The sequence below is a fragment of the Lactuca saligna genome, chromosome 8 (genome assembly GCF_052625555.1).
Source record: "Lactuca saligna cultivar CGN05327 chromosome 8, ASM5262555v1, whole genome shotgun sequence".
In the NCBI taxonomy this organism is placed as follows: Eukaryota; Viridiplantae; Streptophyta; class Magnoliopsida; order Asterales; family Asteraceae; genus Lactuca; species Lactuca saligna.
In genome coordinates, this window is record NC_136424.1 from 238,619,168 (window position 1) to 238,631,794 (window position 12,627).

General features: G+C 38.7%; 1 protein-coding gene across 1 annotated transcript; it reads left to right on the top strand.

Annotated features, from left to right (window-relative positions):
- Nucleotides 1–7,897: 7,897 nt before the first annotated feature.
- LOC145013324 (nuclear pore complex protein) lies at nt 7,898–10,252 on the top strand. The gene is made up of 9 exons (XM_078972123.1): nt 7,898–8,406; nt 8,526–8,579; nt 8,701–8,760; nt 8,883–8,993; nt 9,148–9,213; nt 9,301–9,387; nt 9,466–9,567; nt 9,629–9,775; nt 9,913–10,252. The coding sequence occupies exons 1-9, from the start codon at nt 7,999–8,001 to the stop codon at nt 10,021–10,023; spliced, it is 1,146 nt and encodes a 381-aa protein (XP_078828249.1). The 5' UTR covers nt 7,898–7,998; the 3' UTR covers nt 10,024–10,252.
- The last annotated feature ends 2,375 nt before the right edge of the window (nt 10,253–12,627 follow it).

A 12,627-nucleotide genomic window follows, 5' to 3' on the forward strand; every position in this document is an offset into this window, starting at 1 on the left:
CAACCCTAGGAAGCTCCGAATCTCAGATGGAGACTTCGGGACCTCCCACTGCATCACGGCCTCTATCTTGGCCGGATCTACCAAAATACCCTTCTGGTTGACGAGATGACCAAGAAACTGCACCTCGCGCAACCAGAACTCACACTTGGAGAACTTTGCGAAAAGTCTCTCCCTCCTCAAAGTCTCCAACACCTCCCGCAGGTGCTCCTCGTGCTGCCCCTGTGTCTTGGAATATACCAAGATGTCGTCTATGAATACTATCACTGACCGATCCAGCATCGGCCTGCACATGCGGTTCATGAGGTCCATGAACGCTGCTGGGGCATTGGTGAGCCCAAATGGCATCACCACGAACTCATAATGACCATACCGGGTCCTGAAAGCAGTCTTCTGTACATCCTCATCTCTAACCCTCATCTGATGATAACCGGAGCGTAGATCGATCTTAGAGAACCAAGACGCTCCCTGAAGCTGATCAAACAAGTCATCTATCCTCGGAAGTGGGTAACGGTTCTTCACCGTTACCTTGTTCAACTCCCGATAATCAATGCACATACGATGCGACCCATCCTTCTTCCTCACAAACAGGATCGGCGCTCCCCAAGGCGAACTGCTCGGTCGAATGAAACCCTTGTCTAACAGCTCCTGTAGCTGTGTAGACAACTCCTGCATCTCAGGGGGAGCTAGTCGATACGGTGCTTTGGCTATCGGAGCCGCACCAGGAATTAGGTCGATCCTGAACTCAACCTGCCTCTCAGGAGGTATCCCCGGCAAATCCTCGGGAAACACATCCGGGTAGTCTCGAACAATAGGAACATCATCAACTGTCGTCTTGCCCTTCTCCCGGGCATCCAAGACGTAAGCTACAAAACCGGCGCAACCCTGCTGAACATCGCGCCTCGCCCTTGCGGCGGAACAAAAGATCGGCCCTCGTTGTGGCCTCTCGCCCTGAATCACTAACTCTCCCCCACTGGGAGTGTGAACCCTCACTAGCTGAAGCTCACAGTCAATCACCGCCCCATTGGGGCTTAGCCAATCCATGCCCACAATAACTTTATTCCCTCGCAGGGGAATAGGAACCAGGTCCACTGAAAACTGCTCATCAAATATCTGAAGGGAACACCCTCTGTGTACTCTGCCGACCCTCACGGTCCTATCATCTGCTATCTCAACCTCTAATGGACAATCCAGCTCCCCTGGAGCTCTGCTAAATCTCTTGCTAAGCGCAAGCGACACGAATGATCGGGTAGCCCCCGAATCGAACAATACCAAAGCAGAGATGCCGTTCACCGAGAACGACCCCGTCACCACATCAGGAGTCGCCCGCGCCTCCTCTGCTGTCATCTGAAACGCCCTACTCTTCGCCACTGGCGCATCAGGTCGGCCCTGCCAGCCATCTGTAAACCTCAAGGTGGCAGGGGCAGGTGCAACCACCTTCCCTGCTGCAGCTAAACTGGGACACTGGGACTTTTTATGTCCCCTCTGATTGTACTGAAAGCAAATCAGATCTGATGCTGTAACCGTAGTAGCAGGGGCCGTACAATCCCTACTCAAATGCCCAATCCGACCGCACTTGTAGCAGCCGGAACTCCCTGCCTTGCACGCCCCCTCGTGCAATCTCCCACACTTGCCACACCGATCGTGGCTCTGCTGACTCCTGGGCCTGTGATCTGAAACCTTGGGCTTTTTGCCCACACTACCTGAACCCGAAACCGCCTCCGGTTTCCTCTTCTTCTCCATCTCGAGATCAATCTCCCTCTCCCTAGCTCTAGCAATCATGTCGTCCAACGTTTTACAACTGGACCGGCTCACAAACATGCGGATATCACTCCGCAACATCTCATGATAACGGGCCTTCTTCATCTCCTCATCGGCTGCATACTGAGGAACAAGAAGAGCCCTCTCCCTGAACTTGGCGGTGATCTCCGCCACTGTCTCTGTAGTCTGGGTAAGGTCCTGAAACTCCCTAGCTAACTGCTGCACCTCAATGACCGGTGCAAAGTCCGCCCTAAACCTGGTAGAGAAATCAGTCCAGGTCATGGCGTCCAATGCCGCATCATCCCCGATGGCATGTCCGACCTCCTCCCACCAATCCCGTGCTCTGTCCTTCAGAAGACAGGACGCCAATCTGACCTTGTCCCCCTCGGGACACCTGCTAGTGCGGAAAGCGTTGGCTACATCCGCCAACCATCTGGTACTCGCTATGGGGTCCCGCGCCCCATGATAGTTTGGAGCTCCGCATGCCCTGAACTCCCTGAACGTAAGTGTGCACGACCCCATCATGGCCGCCATCTCAGCACGGAAACTACCCAATCTCTCATCCATCAGCTCTAAAATACCCTCCTTGATCGAACCGAAGATCACAGGAGTCTGCTCCAGTATGATGCGGGTAACCTCAGAAGAAAGGAACTCTCTGGTCTGCTCATCCATCTGCCCGACCTCCGGGCCTGATCCCCCTCCGGCATCTGAGCTGCCGACTGCTGGTCGCGGGCGCAAAACTACCATTCTGAAACATATCATAACAACATCATAACACTGAAATATCTCAAGGGATCGTGATACTACTACTAGCTTCCTGGTCTTGTCTTGGCCTTCCTTGATTCGAGTACGGATCCTCTGCTTTCAGTAGTACGGGCCCATACTACCTTCCACATCTATCCGTACTTTCCTCAAGAACTGCCTTGACTCCACCAAGTCACTTCTACTACTGCTATTCTCTGCTACTCTCATCCTAGGCTTGCCCTAGGGAAACCTCAGGCTCAACACAACTGGTCCTCAACTGCTGAAGGTTTCCTCATAATGCCAATTAGCCACCACCTAAACACCATCACATGTGATGAGGATCAGATAATCCTTCAAGTAAAAGACCCGTCCCTATAACGGTTGGACTCAAACAAGAGCTGCGCAATAGGGCCAGTTCCAGCACTCTGGGATTATTCAACCCTGACCACATGTGGTGTGACGTGTTCACCTAATGGCTAACTCCCATCACTTAGAACCCCACAAAGCACGAAGCAAGCAACATTCGGACAAGGGAAACAGACTCAAGCAAAACTATTCTCGTAACAAGAAACTGCACTAGCATAGGATGCTAAGCTCCCACTATCAGGCATAACCTAATCAGGCTATCCTACTACTGTCTACTCAATTCTAGCATGCAATACTCATAAAGCTGTAACACATAAAGCAGACACATAAGGCATTCTCCTAGATCCTTAGTCCTATACTAGCATGTTGTTCTACTGAAACTGAAACTGAACAAATAACTTGTATGGGTAATTTGGGAGTACTTACTTGAGCTCGGCTGACTGCATGCACACACCTCTATCTTGTTAAAAACAATCTCTTTCTTTCTAAGTGCTTTCAAAATTCTTTTTGTAAAACGTTTTTATTTTTAAAATAAAATCTTTTATTTCCCTTAGTTTGAGTTCACATACACCCGAAAGTGTATCCGAATCCCTCAAACCAGGGCTCTGATACCAACTTGAAACGACCCAAAAATACGACCCAAAAATTTTGTTTTTCAATATAATCAAAACCATAATATGGGTATCATAACATAAAACATACGCGATGTATCCCAAATCATAATAAAATACTGTGCGGAAAACTGTATCATACTATATCCAATCGAAACTACTAAAACAATCCCCAGGATAAAAAGCTAAGTTGTGGTGTGTGCGATGCTATCACCCCGAGCTCTTCCCTTTGCTTGCGGAAGTACCTGAAACCAAAACTGAAACTGTAAGCACGAAGCTTAGTGAGCTCCCCCAAACTACCACATACCATACAATAACATATAAACACATATTGGGCCTAGCCCACTGCATCGGGCCGAAATCCGGAAACTGCATCGGACCGAAGTCCGGAACTGACTGGGACCTTGTCCCCTGCATCGGACCGAAGTCCGGAACTAACTGCATCGGACCGAAGTCCGGAACTAACTGCATCGGACCGAAGTCTGGAACCGACTGGGACCTTGTCCCCTGCATCGGACCGAAGTCCGGAACTGACTGACTGAACATGGCCTAGCATCACACATCATCTAGCATGAACACAAACGCTGCATACTACATCGGACCGTAGCCCGGAACACATAACACTTAACACATAAAACATAGCATACAAATCCTGTCTGAGCCACGAAGGCATCAAACATACTAGCTACTGCATCGGACCTAGGTCCGGAAACTACTGCTAACTGAACGGGCCGGCATTGTGGCCTTAGACCCGTTCTTACTGGAAGGAAACTCACCTCGTAAACTGGCTGCTGAGTGTGTGGCTCTGGAAGCTAACGGCTGCTGCTCCTGTATCTCCCCGGCTACAAGTCCATAAACACACTCAATCAAATACTAAACACTGCACTTTGGGTAAAATGACTCTTTTACCCTTGGTCAAAGTCACTCTCATTTGGACTGACTCGCCGAGTTGGGCCACCCAACTCACCGAGTCCTACTCTCACTTTTCAATCCTACTCGCTGCTACTCGTCGAGTATGGCATCGACTCGACGAGTACCCTCTTGATCCAAGAACTCAGATAATCTTCATCCGACTCGCCGAGCCGTATGAACATACTCGACGAGTTGTTCTTGATCTTAAGAAGATTGCCTTGGACTCGCCGAGTTGTATGAACAACTCGCCGAGTCCCTCCATTACTGAGTCTACCCTCAACTCGCTGAGTCCACTCTCTAACTCACTGGTTCCACTCGACACTGCTAAAAATGAAGGAATTGGGGACTCGCGACTCAACTCGCCGAGTCGTTCTTCCCGACTCGCCGAGTTGCCGCCATGCAACTGCTTTTCACTCGATTTTGCTTGAATCCAACACATACAATTGATAGATCTGAGTCCAATAAGCTGATTTACCACGTAAAGTTTCCAACTTTACGTGTACAACCACATGAATAAGGGAAATAAGGCTAAAAGGTGCATAAAAGGGATAGATCTAGGGTTAATATGCAAAGTATCCTCATAAAGGCAATAGATCTGGACTATGGAACTACTAAATGAATAGATCTCTGGACATCTCGACCTATTAGGTCATTCACACAATCATAAAGCTTGGGAAAAGCATCCACTTGATCTAGAAGAGTCCCAAAGCATAAAACAAGAGGGAAATCCGAAAAATACCTCAAAGAACTCTGATTTGCCCTTGGATCTTTGCACTATTCCTCTTCTCCTTGCTCCTTTCTTCTTCTCCTTCTTCAAGCCTTCACAAAATGGCACAATAACACTTAGTTCACTCAAGGGTGGATTAGGGTTTTTCTCACAGTGTTCTCAGGGTGAAGGAGACAAGAATGGGGCTATAAGGCGGCTTAAATAGTGGGCAACCCGGGGATTTAGGGTTTCACCCAGACGGATGGACTCGCCGAGTCCCCGGCTCACGCGTGCTCGAAGTCGCGACCCTACTCGGCGAGTCAGGCTATGAACTCGCCGAGTCCCTCTTGCAAAACTTAAAAAAACAATTACTAATGAGTTAACATACCGGGAACGGGTCGTTACAGATTGACAATGTTATGTATAGATAAAGACATGTTAGATAAAATTGATTTGGATAACATTATTAATGATTTTGCATCTAGAATACCCTTTTCGTCGTACTTCCTCTTCTCCTTCTCTTCTTTCTCTCCCTGCCGAGCTTGTTGGCTAGGGGAAATATTTTCCTGTAAATTAGTTGTTTTTGTAATGTTGTGACAATATTTATGTTTTTTGATATTAATAGTGAATTTTGTGAATTTTATAGCGTTCTATTTCGAATTAATTTTTATTATATTTATGACTTTGGGGGCTCATTTTTTATTTTTGCTCTAGGCCCACAATATCTTTGTATCGGCTCTGATATATATATATATATATATATATATATATATATATATATATATATATATATATATATATATATATATATATATATATATATATATATATATATAGGTTCTGGTTCATTTGAGATCATTCTAATTTTGTGAAACCGTAAGACCAAATCTAAAAATAATATTTAAAATGCAAAATAAATGGAAAAATCCAAAAATTCCTTTTTTAAATATTATTTTCGTAACTTGAATTAACTAAAAAAAATAAAAAATAAATAAAAAAAATCTCGTTTTTTTTTTTTTTTTTTTTTTTTTTTTTTTGAAAAATACGTGAAATATTCTAAATAGAATATTACACTGATATATTCTAAAAAATATTTTTAAAATGCAAAATAAATGGAAAAGTCTAAAAATTCTTTTTTTAAATATTATTTTCGGAACTTGAGTAAACTAAAAAAAAAAAAAAAATCCTATTTTTTTTGAAATATACGTGAAATATTCTAAATAGAATATTACACTGTACATATTCTAAAAATAATTTTAAAATGCAAAATAAATGGAAAAATCAAAAAATTGTTTTTTTAAATATTATTTTCGGAACTTGAATTAACTAAAAAAAATTAAAAATAAAAAAATGCGTCTCACGGTCTCACAAAATTAGGCCGTTTCACATGAACCTAACCCTATATATATATATATATATATATATATATATATATATATATATATAATATGTTTATTCGTTTATACATTTATTGTATTGTTTTATAATACTATCGCAGAAACATATTTAGAACTGTATCAAAATATCTATCTCATAATTTCTTTTAGATAATGGTATATACAAAATGAGGTTTAATTAAATACATTTACCTAAAGCATCCTACTCGGATTTATGAATTCACAACTTTTGTTAGAAAAAAGACCATGATCCCACATCGCGTAATGAAAAATAAAAAAAGAGTTTCTCCCTTATAAAACGATTTTAAGAGGGGATGTAGCATATTAGGAATTTTCATGATGGCCTCCCATTGTGGGTAGCTGATTTCTTGTATATGCCTGGATATTTTTTGATGTAAACTTTCTTGGTTGAAGCTCATTTGTTTCTTTTTGGTGTAGTTTTAAACATTTTGGTTTTCCGTCTAGTTTCAAACTTCTTGGTTTTAGATTGGATATGGACCTTATTCTAACCGTTTATTTAGTAAAAGTTTTGAGCGATTAATTTTAACTAAAGTTTTATTATTATTATTAAGAAAAGTGGGTATCCAGAACTGGCACCAGAAACGACGGTTCTAGTTCCGGTTTTAATATCTTAGGAACCGCAGTTTCAGTTCTATCAAATTTAGACAGGTACCCACTATGTTCACCCCTACTTCCATCGTGCTTTGAAGATGATAGCATATAAAAAGATAAGGAAAGCTAATACTCTTATTAAGCCAATATGATATATGAAGTTGCTTGTATAATGTTCATTTGGGGAAGTTATATAACATATTTGTGTACAAAAAGGAAGGATGATAACATTATGTATGTGTGATGTAAACTTATGGAATAAAGAATTATGTCATGTTTAAATATACACACGTGAAGAGTATATGCTAGTGGGTATGCGCGTGATACGAAAAAATACGAAAAAAATGCTATATAATTATTGGGTTGCTATGAACTTACGATGAATCGGAAGAGCATTATTGTGAATCAAATGTGAATTCTCATAAAAGAATGAAGTCATGAATTTTATGTTTTAATTTATATGTTGATTACTTAGCTTTGTATACCATAATTTGTGAATAATGACATGCAACAAGTTAAAATACAAATGATTGTATAGGGTGTGAAGATAAAGATCATGTTAAAATAAAGGTTTTATAAGATAATTGATATATGTAGATGCATAGTTTAGTTCATGTCATTTATTTTGTGTAATATATTGATAATATATATTTAATGATATGAATTTGTTAGCCTTGATATTTGTAAAAATATACTGTTTTTGTTAAACGAGTCCTAAAAATGTGCTATTTTTGTTATTTCGTTCGTATCATATTTTTTTATATAAAATCAATTTTGTTAATGTACAAGAGAACGGCGAAATCACAATAATAATAAAGTCTCAAAAAATTGGCGGCAATATACTCTATTCTTTCTAGGTCTCCTCCCACAGTCTCCGCCGTGCTCCGCCACAATGTTCGGAGCTCAGGCATCTTCCTCCCCCTTTGGCACTCCGTCCGCCATGCCAGCATTCGGCACTCCATCCTCCACCTTTGGCACACCCGCATCCACCCCCGCATTTGGCACCCCTTCCTCAACGCCAGCCTTTGGAACGCCGTCAACTCCATCATTTGCCACAGGCTTCGGTACATCACTCTTCTCCACTCCTTTCTCTCAGCAACAGCAGCAACAAACGTCTCCGTTTCAGCAACAAAGCTCAAGCCCTTTCGGATTTTCGACTCCGTTTGGGGCAACGACGCAATCCAATGTTAATCCTTTCGGGCAGACAACCCCTGCTGCAACGCCGTTTAATGCTCAGTTAACCACTCAGATGGCTCCCGTAGCCCAGCTTCCATTCTCCCTTGCTGATCGAGACATTCAAGTATATGCATATTTACATTACGCCTTCAACAATTGAAACCCTAACCCTAGTTGTTCCTCAATTATCTGCATTACACTACTTATGTAGTGAATTGACCTGTTTTCTGTTTCTCTCATCAGGCAATACTTGATGCGTACAAGGATGAAATTACTAACCCTAAGTATGCGTTCAAGGTTGGAGTCCTTTTGCTTTTAGCACCTTCAATTTAAAGTTTTTACATAGAATTCCAGATGCAATTACAGAAGTTGTCATCTTTAAGTTGTAGTGATATTCAACTATGTTTATCTTCTGCAGCACTTGCTGTTCAGTGTGACTGAACCACAACTTAGGACAAAGCCTGCTGGTGTATCAGATGTAAGTTTACTCGCATCCTTCATTCCTTCTTCCTTGTTTTGAATCTATAAACCCCTTCCATGGAGTTCTTTCCTTCACAATCTATACCTTGCTAAGATTGGTAGATAGTTTGTGATTTCCAGATAATGTGGGCAGAGGCAATGGGCAAGCTAGAAGGTATGGAAAGTTCCAACCGTGAACGTCTTTGGCCCCAACTTGTTAAGGGTTTCAAAGATCTTTCTGAGCGCTTGAAGGTATTTGATAATTGATTTGATATCACTACATTCTTAAATCTTAATCAAAACAAATGTCAAAAACTTTATTCTTTTAGCAATCAGTGTTAGTTTAATATACAAACAATATTAGATGTGGTTATGACTTATGAACTTGTATTCATATTTTATTTAGCTTCAAGATGAAGTCATACTTTCGGATGCTGAGAGATTGCAAATGACTCAAACCAATGTGAAAGTGGTAATCTTTTTCTATTCTATAATCTATGACACCTGTGCAAAAACACACCTTTTATGCTACATATTAATGGTTAAAACAAATTTACAGCTTCAGAGGCATTTCCAAGCTGATACTTTTCCTAGAATAGAGAGACTGAGACAATCAGAGAAAGCTCTACAAAGGCGCCTCTTAAGGGTACACAGAATATATATAACTTTTATATTTTACAGAGTTAATTAATTTAATCGTATACATTTCACTTTTTTGCAAAAGTTAATGAGAATATTGGAGGCATTAGAGGCCAAGGGATTTCGGTTGCCTTTGACCAAAGGAGAAGTTGAATTAGCCGAGAAGCTGGCTGCTATAATCAGACAGGTATAGTATACTTTTTTTTTTGTACAGACTTTTCGTTGAATTTACAAAAATACCCTTACAGTTGAAAGGATCTGGAGCTGAACTCTCGAGGCGGGTTCAGAATCTGCTGACTGTAGCTCGTGTTCAAGCAAATGGTAATGGGGGTAGTTCAGTCTTTTTACCGGGGTCTACCAAAATTCATGAACAGAGTCTTTCAGATATGCATGAGGTAAGTATCCCATGGCAGTTAGATTTGATGATAAAATGACTTATTTACCCATATCATTAGGGTTACGAAATAATTTTTATTACTGTAATTGGTTAAAATTTTGAAGTAAGGAAAAAAAAATTGAGTTAAATTTTCAGGTATTACAACAGCAAACGGAAGCGGTTGGTAGGTTGGGAAATGTGTTGAAGAGAGACATACGAGATATGGAAATTATAATGGCAGAAGACACTCAAATGGCAGATGTGTAGACTCAAAATTGGTCTTACTAAATCCATATGTTGTATTTTGATATGTGCAACTGAATTCTCTATTGTAGTAGTGGTGCTTTGATTACTGCAATAAATCCTTTGGATTTTTTTTTTTTCTTTTTGGTTAGAATTTAAAATTCAAGTTTCAAAGACTATATAGGGAACAACATGAATACATGTAAGGTGCTCATTATTTTGTTTTGGTAATTGAAATCGTTTTTTTCGGTTATTTTTTGGTCGGGTTTTGGGAGTTTTGTTTTATCCTATGGTATGGTCTTTTTTGGGAAGGTTTTGTCTCATGATATTAACTTGTAAAACTTCAATATTCCATTAATTTTAAAAAGTTAAAAATTGCCGAAAGAAATTACGTTAGTTAAACATAAACGTATCATTAAAACGACATATTCCGAAGGAAATTTCAATAATCGTAAGTGTTGTTGCTATATGTGTATTTTTGGCTATGGTTGGCGTTAGAAAATGTATTTGCTATGCAATTTTGCATTTCGTTCTTGGCTGTAGGTGATGAGGTCTTCACTGGTTTATTGAACATCGGTTGGTATATAATGACATTTCTATATAACCTTTTTTCCATTTTGTCATCTACAATTGTGTTTTCCATATCCATGTGGAATAAGCCTTCTTTAAGATCTAAGGTGTTTGTTTTTTGTGAGGTAAAATGTATGTAGTTTGCGAACCATCTACAAATCTCTGTAGTAGAAAAGATGGATCAAACGTCTTTCAGACTACAGATCTCTGTAGTTTGAAAGAAGAATATTGTTTATTTTTTAATATTTGCAGGCTGTTAGAATAAACTAAAATATAATTAAACTAATTTTCCTTTTTAAAATTAAAAGAGTTTTTCAATAATTTTATGATTTTATTATAGATAATTAACAAATATAGATCGATTTTTATGTATTATTGTATAAAAAATAAAAATAAAATGGTATGCATTAACGTATATATTTGATAAAAACCAACAAACTTTGACCGCAAAGATGTACATAAATATTGTAATTAACAATAAAAGAATTTAACATGTAAAATTGATGGAAAGAAATTTTGATTTTAAATGAAATTTTCAAAATTTTCATTTTATCTTTTCAACTAAATCGATTAAAAACTGGTCATAAATATTTATTTCAAGAAATTAATGATATAGCATTAAACAATATTTTATAAAACTTGGCACAAAAATATAAGACAATATTACGATTTTTTTTTAATATTTATATAAACAACTCTAACGACCATTATTGTAATTAAATTCTTGTTTTTAAATTTGTCACAAGAGTCATGATTGTGTCGTCGAACCTTTTTTCTTTAAGTATTGTAATTTTTTTTTTTCAAATTGTTTATCATAGATAAATGAATAAATCTAAGTTTTAAAAAAAATAAAAAATAAAAAAACTAAGATATATGTGTTTTCTAGACTAGAATATGTATGAAGAGGTTAGAAGATTCCGGTCCAAATCTGCACCAAGAATAGGACGCACATACCTTTTTAGGTCTGCAGTCTTCATAAAAACAAACAAGCTGTGAAGCCTAATGTTTGTGCGGTGCAAAGACCAAAAAGATTTGTAGACAAAAAACAAAAAACACCTAAAAGTTTATGTTTTGTTGATCAAATCATAATAGCATTTAAACACCACATACATTTGCACCGTTTCTTTTATCAACATAAACATTCTTAAACTTGATATCTTGCCACCGAGGTTGGACGTAATCATTTCCCCCAACTCACTTGTCATGTAGATATCACATGAGCTTTTTCTCTCCTCTGTCTGCCATTACCAACTCCCTACACAACAAACTTATCTTTTTTTAACCTTCTTAACTCACTCCATTTTGGAAAAAAAAAAGTAAAATATGTTTTTATACAAATTTATACAATTAAAATACATTTTTATATAAATTATCGATGCAAAAAACATATTATATGTATAAATTATAATATAAATTAAGTATCATATATGTAAATACATTTTTATATATTTTTATAGGGAAATCTTTATTAAAGTCTAATTATTTAATCCTAATTTACGAATAAATCCAAACTAAAATTTGCTTATGTAACACCTAGTTTTAATGATGTTCTAATTTCGTGATGCTAGACCGGAATTTGATCAAGTGATGGTGTTGGCCTTCAAAGGAATAGGGTTTAGGCCCTTTTCAGATGTTGGTAATGTTGGATTAAGTAATTAAATCCCCTAGATTTGTGCCTTAAAGCAAATGGTAAAGTTAGAAAGGTGATATATCAGATGTCTTGCATGAATTAAGGATTTTAGTTCAATATGTTTTTAGTCAAAAGTAACTAAATAAGATTGTGGATCACTTAAATTCCTTTCCGTGCATATAAAGAACGCCGAAAACAGAGTTGAAACAAAGAAATTATGGTTGTTTGAAGTTGAATTGGAAGTTGATGGTTTTGCCCTACGCAAGGTGTACGCAAGCTACGCATGGTGTAGATGCTGAAATCAGATCGTGAGGTTAATGATTTATGCACAGCGTAATTTATGTTATGTAGGGTGTAGCTACCACTGACCAAAACCCTAATCCTAAGGTTTTGACCCATATTTAAGGGCTCTAACTTCTTGGAACCCT